Source organism: Nyctereutes procyonoides, unplaced genomic scaffold (genome assembly GCF_905146905.1).
Source record: "Nyctereutes procyonoides isolate TBG_1078 unplaced genomic scaffold, NYPRO_anot_genome, whole genome shotgun sequence".
Lineage (NCBI taxonomy): Eukaryota > Metazoa > Chordata > Mammalia > Carnivora > Canidae > Nyctereutes > Nyctereutes procyonoides.
Genome location: NW_026575141.1, coordinates 5,514,525 through 5,534,031, shown reverse-complemented (window position 1 = coordinate 5,534,031; position 19,507 = coordinate 5,514,525). Strand labels below are relative to the sequence as shown.

The 19,507-nt window shown below is 42.3% G+C and overlaps 2 protein-coding genes and 1 long non-coding RNA gene across 5 annotated transcripts in view; 2 read left to right on the top strand and 1 right to left on the bottom strand.

The window, feature by feature from the left end:
* Positions 1-19,507, top strand: part of GARIN1A (golgi associated RAB2 interactor 1A) — a 43,162-nt gene that overhangs the window by 12,003 nt on the left and 11,652 nt on the right. The gene's annotated exons all lie outside the window — the stretch shown is intronic.
* LOC129498208 (uncharacterized) lies at positions 1,730-7,747 on the bottom strand. Its single transcript, XR_008662088.1, has 2 exons — positions 7,596-7,747; positions 1,730-2,004 (listed from the first exon to the last, which is right to left on the bottom strand). It is a non-coding gene; the product is annotated as an uncharacterized LOC129498208 (long non-coding RNA).
* On the top strand, positions 7,849-9,770 carry HILPDA (hypoxia inducible lipid droplet associated). Its single transcript, XM_055307471.1, is given in 3 exon segments — positions 7,849-8,022; positions 8,847-9,061; positions 9,064-9,770. Coding segments are annotated over 2 exon segments (189 nt in total). The 5' UTR covers positions 7,849-8,022; positions 8,847-8,910; the 3' UTR covers positions 9,102-9,770.

Here is a 19,507-nt window from a genome sequence, read left to right as displayed (position 1 = left end):
TAGAGAGATACAGAGAGGCAGAGACATAGGCAGAGGAAGAAGCAGGTTCCCTGTGGGGAACCCAATGCAGGACTCCATCTCAGGACCCCAGGATCACGCCCTGAGCCAAAGGCAGATGCTCCACCACTGAGCCATCCAGGTGTCTAAATACTATTTTTTCTAACTCTGCATTGTTTATCCGGGATTTCCCAAATGGGGCTTGGGGACAGGAGTCTATTGTGCCTTTGGGACTCTCTCCCGCCCATGCTGTAGTTTCTTAGCACAGGTTCTAGAACCACACACCTCTGAGGTAGAAACACTTAGAGGCAGCTCATTTCCCTCAGCCCTGTGTTTCACAGAAAAGAAAACTGAGGCCTGGAAAAGCAACTTGTCCCAGGTTGGTAGGTAGTTAGCACCAGAACCACACTCAGAATTTTGGCCCCTGGCCCAGGTAGGGGGTGTAGAAGCCTCTGTTTGCATTGGGTGCCCTTTGCCCATCTTTTGGAACTGACTCTACCTTCCATGGGCATCTTTCTCTGGTGCCCTGCACTGCCCTAGCCCTCCCACACTCACCCCCACCCCCACAGCCGCCCTGCTCTTGACCCAGTTTCTCCATCCAAACTCCCTTGGCTGTTTTCCCCTCATTGCATATCTCCTGTTGTCACAATGTTGCACAAGCAATTAATTTACAAAATGTTAGTTTACATTTTTAAAGTTTTTTTCTGTAATTATAAAAGTAACACATGCACCTGCAAGAAAATTTTGGAGGAAAAATTGCATAGCTACATCACCCAGAAATAATCATTGTTAAAATGTTGCACAATTACTAATAAATAAAACCAATCATTGAGGAACTGCTCTTTTTCTTAAAAAATATTTAATCATTCAGTAAGTATTTGTTGAGCACCTAATGCCAGGTAACGCTATGGGTTTAAGTATGTAGTTATTGATAAAATAGTTCAAATCCTTATCTTCAAGGAGCTACCTTCTAGTGGGGGAAGACAGATGATTAACATTTAAGTATAAGATAGGTTTGGTGGTGTCAAGTAGTGTGAAGAAAAGATGAAGCAGAGTAGGGGAGATGGACAGAATGGGGGTGTATTTTATATAGGGTGGATAGGAAGGCCTCCCTGAGAAATGACATTTGATCAGAGTCCAGAAGGGAGTGAGAGAGTAAGCCATTCATTTATGCATCCATCTATTCCACAAATATTTACTGAACATGTATCAGACACTGAGGATAGAGTAGAGAATAAAAGAAATATTCCACTCTGGGCCGCTAGTCCACTCCTTCATGGCTAATATGTGATCTGCTCCACCCAATGGCTTGAAGCCTGAATCGTTCAAAAGGTAACAGGAAGAGCTGCCCTTAACATTTTAATATGGACTTAAAATGCCTAAAATTAATCAATATCTACCTTCCTCTCAATAAGACTTGTTCAGCTTTCTCTACTCACTGTTTCCAACTTAAAGGTTTACCCTTATTTTTTAGTTTGTTATTGTTACTTTGCCAAAGTAATCATTACTACTAAAAAGGGGTTTACTTTTTTTTAACTCTTAAAACTTTTTATTTTGGGGCAGCCCGGATGGCTCAGTGTGGTTTAGCTCAACCTTCGGTCCAGGGCGTGATTCTGGAGTCCCAGGATCGAGTCCCACATCAGGCTCCCTGCATGGAGCCTGCTTCCCCCTCTGCCTGTGTCTCTGCCTCTCTCTCTCTCTGTGTCTCTATGAATAAATAAATAAATAAATACACCTTTAAAAAAAACTTTTTATTTTGAAATGACTTTGGACTTAAAGTTGCAAAGCGAAGCAGTAGAAACAATTCCCAAGTATTTCTCCAGGGTTAGTATCTAGGGTCTTTATGTTGTGATGGTGAAGCCAGGGCATTGGCATTGATACAGCTCTGTTCACGAACCACCAGCTCATTCAGGTTCCATGCAAAGTTCTGGTGCTGTCTCTCCCAGGAGAGGACTGCTCCAATCTCACGTGCTGTGCTCTGCTGCCACTTTTCTGCTCTCTTCTAGTCTGGAAAAAATAGTTTTGAGTAGTCATAATTTGTTTTCTCACCATTTTTTCTTGAATCTCACTATTTGCTTCTGGGTTCAGGTTTCTTTTTAAGCACTTGAAAAGTTCCTTAGTAAGGGTCTGTAGTGATTAATTCTGTCGTTGTCAGTGGATGATGTCTTTAATTGGCCTTTCTTTTTAGAGAATAACAGCTTTATTAAGATCTCATTCACATGCCCAAATTCACCCTTTCAAAATGTACAGTTCATTTACAGAGTTGTGCAACTAGCACCACTGCCTAATTTTAGAACATTTTCATCATCCCAGGAAGAAATCCTGTACCCATTAGCTGTCACCCCTCATTCCTCTCTCCCTCCAGGCCCTGGCAACCACTAACCTACTTCCTATCTCTATAGACTTGCCTATTCTGGACATGTCATATAAATGGAGTCATTCACTGTGTGTCCTTTTGTGTCTGACCTCTTTCACTTAACATAATATGCTCAAGGTTCACTCATACTAAAACATGTATAATACTTAAATTTTATGGTTGGATAATATTCCGTTGTGTCACATTTTGTTTACAGTTAGTGGACATTTGAGTTGTTTCCACTTTTTTGGCTATTAAATACAGTGCTGTTGTGAATATCTATATATAAGTTTCTGGGTGAACATATATCTTCAGTTCTCTTGGATATTTACTTCAGAGTAGAATTGTTGATAATACGGTGATTCTATGTTTAATTTTTTGAGGAATTGTTAAACTGTTTTCCACAACAGCTGTTTTACATTCCCAACCACAATGTATAAGGGTTCCACATCCACTGCTTATTTTTTTTTCTTTTAAATTCTCTATATAATTCTCTATATAATTTTCTCTCTCTCTCTCTAGATATATATATTAGATAGATAGTTAGATATAAATATAGATATAGATATAGATAGATATAGATCTTTCCTAGTGGGTAGGAGGTGGTATCTCATTTTTGCTAAGATTTTATTTATTTATTTGACAGAGAGAGAGAGAGTGAAACAGATCATGAGCAATGGCAAGAGGGAGAAGCAGACTCCTCACTGAGCAGGGAGCCAGTTATGGGGCTCAATCCCAAGACCCCAGGATCAGAACCCAAGTCAAAGACAGATGCTTGACTGGGTGAGCCACCCAGGCACCCCGGTATCTTGTTTTTAAAAACTATTTTACTTCTTTATTTGAGAGAGAGAGAGAGAAAAAAAAATCTCAAGCAGACTCCATGCTCAGCATGGAGGCTGATGCGGGACCTGACCCCAAGACCCTGCCATCAAGAGTAGGATGCTTAATGAACTGAGTCACCCAGGCGTCTTGTTGGTATCTCATTTTGTACGTTCTTTCTTGGGAGTCTGTTTTAACACAAACTGTAGCATATTATACACACACTATACGTTAGCTTTTCCACTTATTGTATTGTGGAGATCACGTCAGTCTGTGCAAAACCCTTTATTCTTTTGGCTGGCTTTATAGTAACCCACTGTATGATCATGCAGTCCTGGTACTGGTCACTCACTTAACCAGTTCCTATTAATAGGCTGCTCTGTTTCTTTCCAATCTTTAATATTACAAACAGTGCTGTAATGACTGCCTCTATATACTCCATTTTCTATATGCAGGAATTTGTCTGTAATGATCATTTCTAGATATGAAATTCTAGGTTAAAGGGCATATGCATTCTTTTGTTTTTATAGCTACTATGTAATTGATTTCCATAGAGAGTGTACCAATTTATACTCACCACCTTGGCAAAGACATGTTCTTTAAATGGACCCCAGATCATAAGACCAGATTTGTGAAGATATTATATTCTTAGTATGGTACTCCTGTGTGGGCTGACTATGGAAGCACTTTTTTTGAGGGGCTTGGGGTAAGGATATGGTTCATTAAGGAGCTTTCCTTGATTAGCAGTTCCCAAGGAGAAGATAGAACTTATAAAGGGTTTATCTTGAGGCCCTGTCTCTTTCTTTGGTAGAATAATGGGGACTCACTGAAGATGCGGGTAAGATCATTTATTTATGTATTTCTCCAATCAACAAATATTTATTGAAAGCCTACTGTGTGGTGCTAGGTGCTAGGATGAAATGAAGGCAAAATTAGACCAGATACTCCTTTCACTGATGTTTTCAGGCTTTTAAGGGGGAAGCAGACATTACTACAATCAAGGGTAAGGTAACTAACAGTGATGGAAATGTATGTCATGCTACTGCAGCCTGTAGCAAGGATCTGAGGGGTCAGCAAAGGGGTCTCAGAGGAAATATGGTTTTTGTTTTGTTTTAAAGATTTTATTTACTTATTTAAGAGAGAGAGAGAACAGCTGAGTCCCCCAGGCAGCCCACGGAAACATATTTGAATTGAGATATGAAGGATGAGTAAAAGACTAGCTGGTGTGGCTAACAAAGTGGGAAGGCACTCATACCTGCCACACAGGGTTGTTATGGGAGTTCAGTTAAATCATATTATGTAAGACATTCAACAAAATGCATGGCAGGTGCCAATTATTTGGAAAATGCTTACTTTGCTTCCAGTCTTCCACTCACTCATGGTGAATTTGTTAAACGATCCCCAAGCGGACCACTGCCACCCTAGCCATGCTCTTCCTTCATATTTCTCTCCCACCCAGTTCCCTCTCTTCCTCTATTTCGGGGCTCCCAAGCACTGCCGTATGTTCACAATAGTCTACCCTTGGAGCTAATCAGATTAGTAACCACCATTTACTTTGCCCTTAATCTATACTAAGTACGTTACATCCATTATTTAAACTTCCTAACAGTCTAACCTACTAAGGTTAGAACTATTCTTAAAAAAGTTTTTATTTACTTATTCACGAGAGACACACAGAGAGATACAGATACAGAGAGAGAGGCAGAGATACAGGCAGAAGGAACAGCAGGCTCCCTGTCAGGAGCCCAACGTGGGACAGGATCCTGGGACTCAGGGATCATGAAGGCAGACGTTCAACCACTGAGCCACCCAAGTATCTCATTACTCCCATTTTATAAAGGAAGAAACTGAGGCAAGCAGAGCCCAAGGACAATAGGTTGTAAATTGCAGAGCAGGACTCATGCTCAAGTCTATTTTTTTTTTAATTTAAAGGATTTATTTATTTTTAAAGATTTTATTTACTCATTTGACAGAGTGTGAGAGAGCACAAGCAGTGGGGAGCTGCAGAGGCAGAGAGAGCCCCATGCTGCGCTCAATCCCAGGACCCGTGGATCATGATCCAAGTCCAATTCATTTTTAACCATGACCCCTATAGTGCCTTGGGTTGGCAGTTATCTTTTGCAGGTCTTATTTATCCAACTAGATAACAACCTGATTTAAGATAAGAATTTGCCCCTAGGGGCAACTGGGTGATTCAGTTGGTTCAGAATGTGACTCTTGATCTCAGGTTTGTAAATTCCAGCCCTGCACTGGACATAGAGAATACTTAAAAAAAATTATATATATATATATATATATATATACACACACACATATACATACACATTCAAGTGGTTTAGTAAAAAATAGCCACTCCTTTTTTTTTTTATGATAGTCACACAGAGAGAGAGAGAGAGGCAGAGAGAGAGAAGCAGGCTCCATGCACTGGGAGCCCGACGTGGGATTCAATCCCTGGTCTCCAGGATCGCGCCCTGGGCCAAAGGCAGGCGCCAAACCGCTGCGCCACCCAGGGATCCCAATAATAGCCACTCCTTATGGAGCATCTCCTATTTATCTATATATTATTTCCCCCATTTTATAGATTAGGAAACTAAGGCTCCAATAGATTAATTAACTTGGCCAAGGTGATGGAGATGGGACAAGAGTCCCGATTTAGAGATGCCCAGTTCCTATCCAAAGATGACAGCCAATAATATTCATACCTGGTACAAGGGAAGCACAGGACTACATTCACCTAAACCCTGGTTAACTTCAGCTGGTAGGACATTCAGGCAATGACAGTGACTATGGGGAAAGAAGGAATTGTTGAGAGGTGCCCATGTCTTACTTCTAGCTGTGTAAACATAAAAATTGAGAGCTCACAATAAGCAGAGCCCAAAGGATTATTGTGGAATTCCTGGATTCACGTGCCAAACATAAGCTACTATGACCAAAGCCCCTCTTTGGGAGTTTTGTAATGGATAATACAGATAATGTTAACACTCGTGGAATGTTTTCTTTGTGCTTTACAAGGATGAATTCATTTAACTTCCAGTTAAGGGCTGCTATTATTCTCATTTAACATCTGAGGAAACTGAAGTACAGCAAGGTTAAAGAATTTGCCCAAAGCACCCAACTAGCAAGTTGGGACATCTGGCAGTGTGATTTCAGAGCTCTAGCGTCTCCTCACAACAGTGCAAGAGTTGCTGAGTCCAGCACAAAAACAGTCAAAACTCTAAGGAAAGACCAAAAATTCCTGCGGTCTAAGTAGAGAAGTTAGTTTATAAGTAAGTGCCTGCCTGCCTGCCAGCACGTCTCCATCCCCAACTTTCTCCTTTTCCAACTCACTCCTCCCAGAAAACAAGACCACAAGCACAGAAAGTAGGGGAAAGGTCGCAGTTGGGATTTGGCTCCTCCCTTCCTGCTCATTTGTTCGTTCATCCTTTTTTGCAAAATCGCAGAGCCTATGCAGAAGGCTCCGGGTTCTTTCTTACGCATCCAGCCCCCGCACTTGCCCCTGGCACATGGGACGGCCAGTCCCACAGCTCTGTGGCCCTGCTTAGAGTCACCTTCCCCCCGCGCTGTGGCCAAACTGCCATCCCCAGGAGGAAAGCCGTGAAACCACTGACAGCCCTTCAGTGTGGAGGCTCTTCCCAGGGGCCTTCCTGGCGTCTCCCTAGGACTCTTATTTTCTGAGATCTGCTCTCACAGCAGAAGGTCTACATTTCTCCGGTTTCCTGGGGGGTGGGATTGGGGGGTGGAGAGGTGCTTTGTAAGGTTTCTCAGCCCGCAGATCTGGGGATGAGGCTGGATTGTCACCTCCTAGCTCTTTGTTTCAATCTGAAAGTACCTTTAAAAAATTATCTAGTGGGGGTTCCTGAGTGGCGCAGTACATTGTGTGTCTGCCTTAGGCTCAGGTCCATGATCCCAGGGTTCCTGGCATCTGGCTCCCTGGTCCCTGCCCAGCGGGGCGTCTGCCTCTCCCCCAGCTCATGCTCTCTTCTCTCTCTCAAATAAATAAATAAATAAAATCTTTAAAACTGAGGCCCAGTGAGTACAAAGTGACTTGTCCGTGTGCATTCAGGCACAGACGCCAGGGCCAGCTGAGTATTTCACATTTTCTCACATATGACAGACATTCCTGGAGAGCGGAACTTAATACGTTGTAAAAGGGCCTCTCATCATTCCAGTGTATCGACGGTAAACTAAATGTCAGGGTCTGGAATGGTTGAGGAATCTCAGTTCTCCTAGAAAGTGAAAGTCAGCTCTACAGTCGCTGGAATTTAAATACTAGGAGTAGGGGTAGGGGCGGGACCTGCTGCCTTCCGGCGATCCGTGCTTTGCCGAGTGTCTGGGGAAGACGCGGGTCTCACCCGTCCGCCCCGCCCCGCCCCGCCCCGAGGGCCTCTGGGTCTGGGCACTCCAGGTATGTCTTCCAGTCCACCTGGTACGGGCGTAAATGGGCTGATTCCCTCCGGCTTCCTGCAGCAGGAAAAAGGCAGTCTGAGTTCACACGCACGCAGTCCCACTGCCGACCTCAGTGACTCACAGACCCCAGGCGGACGCTTTCTGAAACCCGTCGGACGGGAAGCGCGGCGCGCGGGCCCGGGGCGGGGGCGGGGCCACGGACGTGCGTCGGGGCCGGTGCGTGCGGCCCGAGTGCGCGTGCGCGGGCTCGGGGCGGGGCCGCGGCTATAAGTGGGCGGCGTGGGCAGCCTCGCTCAGCTTCGCGCCTACGGCTGCGCCTTTGCGTCGGAGAGTCGTCTGGGCTGCGCGCTGCGCTTTGGCGCTCTCGGGACGTGACTTGCCTGCGGACTCCTGCGAGACCCGCTGTCTGGGCGAGCGGGCCCTCCTGGCCCTTCCTCCTGGAGGTGAGCGGCCCTGTGGGCTTCCCCGGCTTTCCGCCCCGCGCCCCCGGCTGCACTCGTCCTCCCTCCGCCTCCACCTGGGTGCGGAGTCAGCCGCTCCGGCCTTGGCTTCAGAGATGGCCTTGCGTTCCATGTGTCTCTCTTCGTGCTCTCTAGCGCCAGGGTAGGCGTCCCCGTCCGGCCCTGGTCCCACAGCACCCTTGTTAGCACTTGGCGTGTTGTGTGGGTGCTCGCTGCCTAATTTCTTGCCTAGATTGTAGGGCCCTTGAGGGCAGGGTTCATGACTACCGGGCCCCGTGCGGTACCTTCCAGGGTGCCTAACACGTTGTAGGTATCCAGGGTGTGTTTGTTGAATAAGTGAACTTGATAGATGTGACTGTCTTGTAATTATTTTGGCTTTACCAAAAAGTTGATGATTAACTGGAACCTGACTGAGGTGTGAGGAGAACCCCTAGGCAGATTGCTTTCTCCTATCCTTAACCCCCCCCCCCAAAAAAAAAGACTCCTTTCGGGAAGATTTTTGGTCCCTAGACTGTGGCATAGGGGTTGTGCATTGCACCTGGCAGGAGAAATAAAAGGTTTTACTTTAGGAGAAGTAAAAGTTTTAAGGAGTGCTCTTGAATTAGTCCAAGAAGCAAGGCTAGCTCTGCAGCCATGGAGTCTACAGCATAACTATGCTTGGAGATTCTGTTGCAGAGAACATCTACTGGTCCCTGTCTCTTTGACGGGCTAAGCCTCACTCTTAGCTCCACAGGAAGACAGAGGTCAGGACTAGATACATGCGTATCCCAAAAGGCTGTCGATTAATCTCATCTCTCTTTCCTCAGTATCCAGAGGCCTTCAAGAAGTGACCGCTCTACCGCTCTACAGAGAAGTGGAGTCCTTTCAGCCATGAAGCCTATGTTGAACCTCTATCTCTTAGGTGTGGTGCTGACCCTGCTCTCCATCTTCGTTAGACTGATGGAGTCCCTGGGAGGCATACTGGAGAGCCCATTGCTGGGGAGCTCTTGGACCACCAGAGGTCATCCAGCCAGTGCAGAGCCCCCAAGGGCATTCCAGACCATCCATCCAGAGAGGTGTGATAAGACCTCCCTCCACCAGTTATAACCTTGGACCACTGGCCTAAACAGATCCAGGCAGGTGTCCAGTTCCTGGGCAGGCAAGCTCAGAACATCAGTGTTACCAGAACAAACTGTTACCAGGCCCTTGAAGGGCTTCTCCATCTGGATGCTCCTTGCCCTGGAAAAAGAGCCTGTCTAATATACCGGTGTGAGTGGGTTGCCTATAACTGCGATGGAATGATGTCACTGCTCTCCCCAGGGTCTGCTGTATACATTCTGGTGTCCTTTGCACCATCGCTCTGATGTCTCTTAGGGGCTTGTGCTTCATGTTCAGCCGTTGGGAGATGGTGTGATTTTCATCCCTGCTTTGTTAGCTTTTTCCAAGAGTTCCTTTGGGTTTGGGTGTTATGGTCAGTTTATGTGGTGTTCAGCTTCTCTTCCATGAGACCTTGTCTGTGTGTGGACAGCAGTTGAAGTGGTGTATGAGTTGGCATAGGGAGGGGGATGATGAAATAGTCAGTGTCCACCTCTCATTGTTTCATATAGTAAAGTCCTTTCTCTAACAAAGCATGTATGCATGTATATTGGTCTGAAGGGGGCAGTGGGATGACAAAGCCTGCTCAAGAATGGCATTATGGCCACCATGTGGCTTAAATTAATTTTTCTAATGAAATAAAAGTTGAATATATATTTCTATGTGTCATGTTGACTTCTGCCCTTGAAGTTAATGGTAGGGAAGGGTCTTCATTCCTAGATTTGGGGTTTGACATCTTAAAAACTCCGGAGGAGAAAAAGTACTTAGTACTTAGAATACTTTGCTTAAAACATAATGTAGGGGTGCCTGGGTGGCTCAGTGGTTGAGCATCTGCCTTATGCTCAGATCATGATCCCAGGGTTCTGGGATCGAGTCCCACATCGGGCTCCCTGCAGGGACCTGCTTCCTTCTCTGCCTGTGTCTTTGCCTCTCTCTCTGTGTCTCTCACGAATAAATAAAATCTAAAAAATAAAAAATTTTATTAAATTAAAAAAAAAAGCATCTCAGGGTTGTGAGTTCAAGGCCCTCGTTGAGCTCCACACTGAGCATAGAACCTACTTAGAAAACCATAAAACAATGTAAATAGACCTGAATTCAGAGGCAAGGGCAGTTGGGTCTGCCCTGTATCAACCAGTTTTCTGAGCCTAGACCAAGAATATTCTAGTCTTCTCTTGATTCTCCATTTCTAAAGAAAAATGATTTCTTCTAGCACCCTCACCTTCAGTCTCTGGGGGAAAGAGGACTATCAGTCCAGTAGGCTTTGTATTTTTCCTCCTGTGCTGCTGTTATCCATAGGAATAAGGGCTCAATTTTGATCTCTAGGTCAGCTGGTTAAACGTCCACACTTCACAGACAATTGTTTCTGCTCACTCCTGGATCTATACAGCTTGGTCTTTACACAGAAATGGAGGGATTTGGGTGGGTTTTTTTTTCTTGCCCTTATCCACTACATCTGCTGCTCCATGTTCAAGTGCATTCATTCACTCCTCTGCCCATGGTAATATATCCATTCACACTCTCTTGACGTTTGTCATTTCATGTATGGTGAGTTTGATTTACTTTTGCCAAAGAGTAAGAAAGGAGTATGGTGCCTCTGCTAACCCACTTTTGCTTCCTGAGGCGTTCTTGAGCTTAAATGCCTCTACTCCAGAAGCCAGTGGTTTGGGCATCACTTCTGTTTATTGTACTATGGTAGTCATTAGTGCTGTTTAGCAAGAATTTCCAGCTTCCCACCCATGGGCACATGGTACCGTCCTCCTCCATGATCCTTAGTGGATAGCTGGGGTTATGTGGCTCACCTCTCAGTAGCAGAGTACAAATAAAAAATATAGCTGACTTTTTTTTTTTTTTGGTCTCAGATTTCAGGCACTGACACATGCCAGTAGCTATCCTAAACATATTAAATTTGATGTATTTTCTCATTCTCATACCTTCAACTCATTTGGGGTGTTTTTAAGTGGGAGAGCTGCCCATGAAAGTCACTTCCCCAAGCAGTTTAATTGAAATGGTTTATAGAGTGCCACAACCTCTGTGAAGTCTTCACTCTATGACAACTTAATCTACTTGGAGATTTTAACAACAGATGTGATGGCCATACCCCTGTTTTAATCTTTCCCATGAATAGGGTGACCTGCTGTCTCTGTTTGCCTGGCAGAGGGATTTTTCTGGGATGTAGTACTTTAAGGGTTAAAACTAGGACAGGTCTGGGTAAACCAAGATAGCCCATCAGTCATCCTGCCTACACAGCTGAGTTTGAAATAGCATTTGTCATTGTAAACATTTCTCAGTTTTATCTGTTAACTGTTAGGGATGAGAAATAGTTGTTGCTGTGAACCCTGCAAGCCCTCTGATTTCTGTAATCTCTTTACAGCCCTTTTATCTACTTGCAGGCTGGCCAGTTCAGTTCTTGTCTGAGCTAATCTTGTGCTTTGTCAGTGGTAACCAATAGTATCCAATTCAGGCTGCTAACATACGGTTCTAGACTTTCCCTTACTTCTTAGATTAGATCAGGTATGTCTTCTCAGTTACTGCAGGCAACAGTTTTACCAATACTTTGCTACTGTATAACATGAGTTGCTGGCTTCCCAACTTTCAATAAGATCACTTTGCTGCCCTCCAAGTAAGTAAATGTCACACATACTAAAGTTTGTTGTTTCAAATATGCAACACGCCCTTCTATAGTCCTGTCTCCTTTATCAGTCTAGGGCGGGTTAGGTTAGGTTAGGTTAGGTTATGCTGCAGCAACAACTCTGAATTCTCAGTAGCATAAAGCAGAACAGTTGCCTAAGGCTGTGTTCCCAGGAAGCAGAATTGGGGCCTAATCAGAAACTATTCCCTTTCCCTGGGGTAAGGGACCTTCACTGCTTCTGCTCAGTGGCACATTATGATCACTAGGCTGCTATGTTTCCTATTCCTCCTCCTCCCTTAGTGCATTCATCTTGTCCCTGTTCCACCAATATTTATTAAATGTGAGGGGGCTTATCTTTTTAATTTATAGGTCTCCATCTCAAGCCACATCAGAAACTGGTGTAGAGATTATTGTGCATCACTCAGAGATTCTTGAATTTGAACTTGATGTTGTAGCTGAAGGGAATTACTGGGTTGTCTTCTTTGGGGAGGTATGGTGAATGTATATCACCTGCAGGAGGGATAGTGCGCTGAATGATTATTGACCAGAAGAGTCACTAGTGGTTGTCATTAACGGTCTTCAAATACTTCTGCCCTTGCCTTTCAAGCATACGATAGAAGTGCACTTCGGGACACCTTTGTGGTTGGACAAGGCCATGAATTAGTTTTGGCCGATGAGTTGTGAGTAGAAGTGACTTGTGTCAATTCTAGATCAGAACACTTAACCACTAGTTCAAAAACTTTAACCTTACCTCATCCACTACAGTAACCAGCAGTGGTCCAAATGAAACTGCTCCATTAACGTAGGTCCCGGAGTGAGGATACCATGGAGAGGAGCCCTTTACAATACCTGATGAACATGTAGTGTAAATAAAAAATAAACCTCTATTGTGTTAAGCTACTGCAGCATAACTTGGCCTATCCCGACTGATAAACTGCCTTCAGCACCTGCTGGCTATTGCGCATAGACTAAGATTCATTACTACCTACCTCCAATAACATGCATAAACAGTAGCAGGGCGGGGGGAAGAAACATGTAAACCAATAATGTTTCATGGTTCTGTGATAGGAGCATGTATGGGACGTGGGTACATAAAGTTACCTACTGGCCGGAGGCAGATATTAAAAGGAAAAGCTTTTAGAGCATCTGAATTTTAAGAAATGAATAGGTAGCCACGTTTAGAAACTTTTCCTTCTAGAGGGAACTGTGAGCAAGGACAGGAGGGGAGCTTAAGCACAGCATATTTAGAAAGTTGGAAGTAGAAATCCTATCTCATTAGCTTGAGGCCTTAGCTCTAGTGCCATCTACTGGAGTCTAAGGAAGAAGGAAACAGTAACTATAGGCTGTGTAATGCTTTCCAGATTTAAGGACTCTGCCTCTAAAGTTAATGATAGATACCAGAATATTAAGGCTGGAAGATAGGCTCTAGTCTAACAGTGCCCAATAAATATATAATGCAAGCCACATACTTAATTTAATTTTTTTCTAGTGGTTACACAAAAAAGAAACAAAAATATATTTTATATTTTATTTTTTTAATTTTTTTTTATGATAGTCACAGAGAGAGAGAGAGAGAGAGAGAGGCGCAGAGACATAGGCAGAGGGAGAAGCAGGCTCCATGCACCGGGAGCCTGATGTAGGATTCGATCCTGGGTCTGCAGGATCGCGCCCTGGGCCAAAGGCAGGCGCCAAACCGCTGCGCCACCCAGGGATCCCAAGAAACAAAAATATATTTTAAACACATTTAACCTGGGGATCCCTGGGTGGCGCAGCAGTTTCGCGCCTGCCTTTGGCCCAAGGCGCTATCCTGGAGTCCTGGGATCAAGTCCCGCGTCAGGCTCCCGGCATGGAGCCTGCTTCTCCCTCTGCCTGTGTCTCTGCCTCTTTCTCTCTCTATGTCTATCATAAATAAATAAAAATAAATCTTTAAATTAAAAAATAAATAAATAAACACATTTAACCTAATGTACTAAAAATACTATCTCTGCATGTAATCAACCTAAGAAGTTATTTATGAGATCAATATTTTACTTTTTTTTTTGGTACTAAGTATGTATTTTTATTGGTATTTTATACTTAGAACATACCTCATTTGGGACGCCTAGGTGGCTCATGGTTGAGCAGCTGCCTTTGGTTCAGGACATGATCTCAGAGTCCCAGGAACAAGTCCCAGGATTGAGTCCCACATCAAGCCTACTTCTTCCTCTGCCTATGTCTCTGCCTCTCTCTGTGTGTCTCTCATAAATAAATAATAAAGTCTTTTTTTTAAAAAAAATATCTCATTTGGATTAACCACATCTCAGGTGCTCAGTAGTCACATGTGGCTAGTGGCCACTGTATTGCACACATAGATCTTTTCATTTTACTACAGAGGAAACAGAAGAAAGGTAAGTAACTTAGATAATATCATTGAATTAATGGGTGCTCGATTGCTAGTCTACAGCTCTTTTTTCTACAACGTGATTTTTTTTTTTCCAAGGACCACTTCAAAAGGCAGGATAGCAAAATAGTTCAATAATGTGCTTTTTCACTCCCAGGTTATTCTTGTGTGGACATGTAAGATTTTTTTCTTAAGAAAACCTATTGTAACAAATCAAAATTATGAAATGATTGTGACTTACAATATTTACACCCTGCTTTGCCCTTAGACCATCAAATCCCTTGATATTTTCCAAATATTTTTTCTTTTTAAAAAGATTTTATTTATTTGAGAGGGAGAGCATGAGAGAGCATGAGTTGGGGCAAGTGCAGAAGGGCAGAAGGAGAGGGAGAAGCAGACACCCCTCCGAGCAGAGAGCCCAAATGGGGCTAGATCCCAGGACCCTGAGATCAGGACCTGACCTGAAGGTGGATGCTTAACCAACTGAGCAACCCAGGTGTTCCTCCAAATATTTTTCTTTCATTAATTTCATTGGCTTCTAATTTCATTGATTATGGTCAGGGAACATACCCCATATCACTGAGACTTGTTTTATGGCTCAGCGCATGGTGTATCTTGGTGAATATTCCATGTGCATTTGAAAAGAAAGTGGATTCTGTGGATTCTGAGTGAGTGTTCTGTGTTTTACAGAAAGTGTACAAAATATTTCCTATAGAAAATATACAAAATACAAAATTTTAATAAAAATTATATAGAAGGGGGTACCTGGGTGTCTCAGTTGCTTGAGCATCCAACTCTTGATTTTGGCTTAGGTCATGAACTCAGGATCATGAGATGGAGACCTGCATTGGGCTCTGTGCTGAGGAGCCTGCTTAAGGTTCACTCTCTCTCCCTCTGCTCCTTTACCCCCAGCTGGAGCGTGCACTCACTATAAATAAATGATAGATAGATAGATAGATAGATAGATAGATAGATAGATAGATAGATGGATAGGGACACCTGGGTGGCTCAGCAGTTGAACGTCTGCCTTCTGCTCAGGGCGCGATCCTGGGATCTGGGATTGAGTCCCACATCGGGCTCCTTGCACGGGGCCTGCTTCTCCCTCTGCCTGTCTCTTTCTCTCTGTGTGTCTCCCATGAATAAATACATCTTTAAAAATTTTTACATAAAGTTAGTTGATAGTTCAAGTCTTCTGTACCCTTATTGATTTCCTCCTATTTACTTGTTCTGTGAATTTCTGAGAAAGAAATGATGAGACATCCAACTCTAAATATCTATTTGTCTATTTCTCTTTTTAGTTTCATCAGGTTTTACTTCATGTTTTTTGAAACTCTGTTATTGGCTACATATACATTTAGGATTGTTATGTCTTTTTAAATTGACCCTCTTATCTTTTACAAATGTCTGTCTTTGGGGGATACAAACCATAAGAGATTCTTAATCATAGGAAACAAACTGAAGGTTGCTGGAGTGGAGGAAGGGGGGATCAGGAAACTGAGTGACAAGCATTAAAGAAATTATGTGATGTAATAAGCACTGGATGTTATATACAACTGTTGAATCACTGACCTCTACCGCTGAAACTAATAATATACTATATGCTAATTAATTGAATTTAAAATTTTAAAATGTCCCTCTGGGGTGCCTGGGTGGCTCAGTTGATTAAGTGTCTGACTCTTGATTTCCGCTCTGGTCATGATCTCAGAGTCATGGGATCAAGCCCCATGTAAACCTCTGAGCTTGACATGGAGACTGCTTGAGATTCTCTCTCTCCTTCTACCCCTCCCCTGCTTGCATATGCACTCTCTCTCTCAAAATAAATAAAATCTTTAGAAAAAAATGTCCCTCTTTATCACTTGTATTATTCCTTGTCATGAAGTCTTCTTTGTATGATATTAATATAGCCACTCTAGCTGACTTATGATTAGTGGCTGCAAAGTTTATCTTACTCTGTCCCTTTAACTTATGTGTCTTTATATATTGTGATTTCTTGTAGATAAGCATATAGTTGTGCCTTTTTTTTTTTAAGATTCTGTTTATTTATTCATGAGAGACACAGAGAGAGAGGCAGAGACATAGGCAGAGGGAGAAGCAGGCTCCATGCAGGGAGCCCGATGTAGGACTCGATCCCGGGACTCCAGGATCATGCCCTGAGCCGAAGGCAGGCGCTAAACCGCTGAGCCACCCAGGCTTCCCTGTGCCTTTCTTTTTATACAGACTGGCAATATCTCATTTTTAATTGGAATGTTTAGACCATTTACATTTAGTGTAATTATGAATAAGATTGGGTTGTTTAAATGTTCTAACTTGTTATTTTCTGTTTCCCATTTGTTTTTTGTTCCATTTTTCCTTTTTTCTTACCTTCTTCTGGATTAATTGTGAGTTTTTCAATGTTCTGTTTTATCTTTACTATTGATTTATTAGCTATACATCTATTTAATTTTTTAATGGTTCCTCTATTCTAGGATTTACAGTAGCCATCTTCTAACTTATTACAGTCTAACTTCAAATAGTATTTTACCACCTCATGTATAATGTCAGAACCACGCAATACTACACCTTTATTTTCCCCTCTCATCCTCAGTGTCATTCTTGGTTTGTTTGTTTAAGATTTTATTTATTTGAGAGAGAGTGAGCGAGCGAGAGAGCATGAGCTGGGGGAGGGGCGGGGCTCCCTGGCAGACTCCCTGCTGAGCAAGGAGCCCAATGCAGGGCTTGATCTCAGGACCCCAAGATCATGACCCAAGCTGAAGGCAGATGCTTAACTGACGGAGCCACCCAGGCACCCCCTCTGTGCCATCTTGTCATATATTTTACTTCTACATATGTTCTACACGTAATGTTACATATTACATTGTTATAATTTTTAGTCAATTGTTAAGGAACTTTAAAATTTGTGTGTATATATATTTAAAAATTTTTATTAATGTAAAAATTGTTACCCTAGTAATTACTTACTCTTTGTGTAGATGTAGGTTTATAATTTTTACTACATTTGTAAATCTTCCAGCCCTTATTTCTTCAAATACATATCTTTAACTCAGGAAGTAAACAGTTATGTCCAATACAGCCCTGACCACATGTATACAACTCTGAACAGACTACTTATAGAGCTAGTAATGATTCTTCCAATATATAATGTACCTTGTACATAGTTGCTTCTCAGCAAATATTTGTAGAGCCATATGTAGGAAGTTTCTTTAACACTTTTTATTTTAAAATTTATTTAAAAGAAATCCATGAGGAGGGGATCCCTGGGTGGCGCAGCGGTTTTAGCGCCTGCCTTTGGCCCAGGGCATGATCCTGGAGACCCGGGATCGAGTCCCACGTCGGGCTCCCGGTGCATGGAGCCTGCTTCTCCCTCTGCCTATGTCTCTGCCTCTCTCTCTCTCTCTCTCTGTGTGACTATCATAAATAAATAAAAATTTTAAAAAAATTTAAAGAAATCCATGAGGACACCTGGGTGGCCAGGGTTTTAGTGCCTGCCTTGGGCCCAGGGCATGATCCCGGAGTCCTGGGATCGAGTCTCACATCAGACTCCCTGCATGGAGCCTACTTCTCCCTCTACCAATGTCTCTGCCTCTCTCTGTGTGTCTCTGTCTCTCATGAATAAATAAATAAAATATTTTTAAAAAATACTTGTTCATGGTAAATAATTCAAATAGTAAAAAAAAAAGTATACGGTGAAAAATAAGTCCTTTTTTTCATCACCATTACCAATGCCCTATGCTTCCTAAGCCAATGACGTTTTTATCTTCCCAGAATTTTTCTGGGCATGTTCAAGCATGCATGAGTATGTATCCTTTTGTTAAATACCTTTGACCCAAGTGATAGCATTTTATATATACTGTTCTTCATCTTTTTCTAACTTTGTAGGTCTCAGTAATCATTCCATGGCCAACCTATGCAACTAACAGACAAGTGTAGTTCTGACATGAATATTGGATGATATTTTCACTTATATTAATAAGCTGAAAATGAAGTAACCAAGTTGTATGTTGGAGCTTTACACGTTCACCAATGACTTAAGCAACATATTTCCTAAATCAGATGACAGCTTTCATATACTGGAAGACTCCTCAGAGTTATTTTGTGGCTACAATGTAACAGCTACAGACACACTTTTAAGTTTAATTTCCATCATTAACACTTTCTCTATCCCTTTGGATAGCCAACAAAATAATAAATCAAGGCTTGATTTACTGGTTTCTTTCTTTTTTTTCTTTTTAAGATTTTATCTATTTATTCATGAGAGACAGAGGGAGAGGCAGAGGGAGAAGCAGGCTCCCCACGGAGCAGGGAGCCTAATGCAGACTCAATCCCAGGACTTCGGGATAACCACCTGAGCCCAGGCAGACGCTTAACCAACTCAGTCACCCCAGTGCCCCGAATTTACTGGTTTCTGTGGTGTAAATAACTCTCAACATGGCTGGTTTGAAGGCAGTGACCAACAGGAGGTTCCTTGAACACACATGGAGAAGAGATAGGCAGTAGTAGCACACCTTTATAGAGTATTTTTACCACGTAGGTACAATAGATATAAATAACCTCTGGAGAGTAGTAAAATAATTAAGAATAATTCAGAAGGTGAGTTTGGGCCATTACCTTTGTTTTTGTATGATTTGTTTAAGTGTAAGCTTATATAATTAATTTTTTAATAATGGCTGTGTTTAATAACTGCTTTGTCAAAATCCTGAAAGTTTAAGTTTTCATGATCTCTGTTTTGCACTGGCTCGAGCATACTACTATGCCACACTTTCTCATTTGCCTACTGTTTCCGAGTTTGGGCCATTACCTTTGTTTTTGTATGATTTGTTTAAGTGTAAGCTTATATAATTAATTTTTTAATAATGGCTGTGTTTAATAACTGCTTTGTCAAAATCCTGAAAGTTTAAGTTTTCATGATCTCTGTTTTGCACTGGCTCGAGCATACTACTATGCCACACTTTCTCATTTGCCTACTGTTTCCGAATAAATAAGCCTCTTTGCTTTGTGAACAACCTGGTGTTTAAATATATATATATATTAAATAAATATATATTATAAAATTATAATATTTTATTATAAATTAAAATATTAAATTAAATTAAATCAAATTAAAATATAAATATTAAATTAAAATACTATATTTAATTAAATTAAAATATTATAAAATACTTTATTATAAAATTATATTTTATATTATAAAATTATAATATATTATATTTATATTAAATAAATGTATATATATATAATCATTTTATCCCATGAAATGGGGTAGGAGAGATGGGGGTGAATTGCTTGCCTCTGTCCTAAGCTTCTTTGGCAAGGTGAGGGCCTGACTTTAGGTGATCAGTTCACTCAGAGAAAGTTTTTGCGAGGGCCTTCACTGTCGGGGGAGAGGA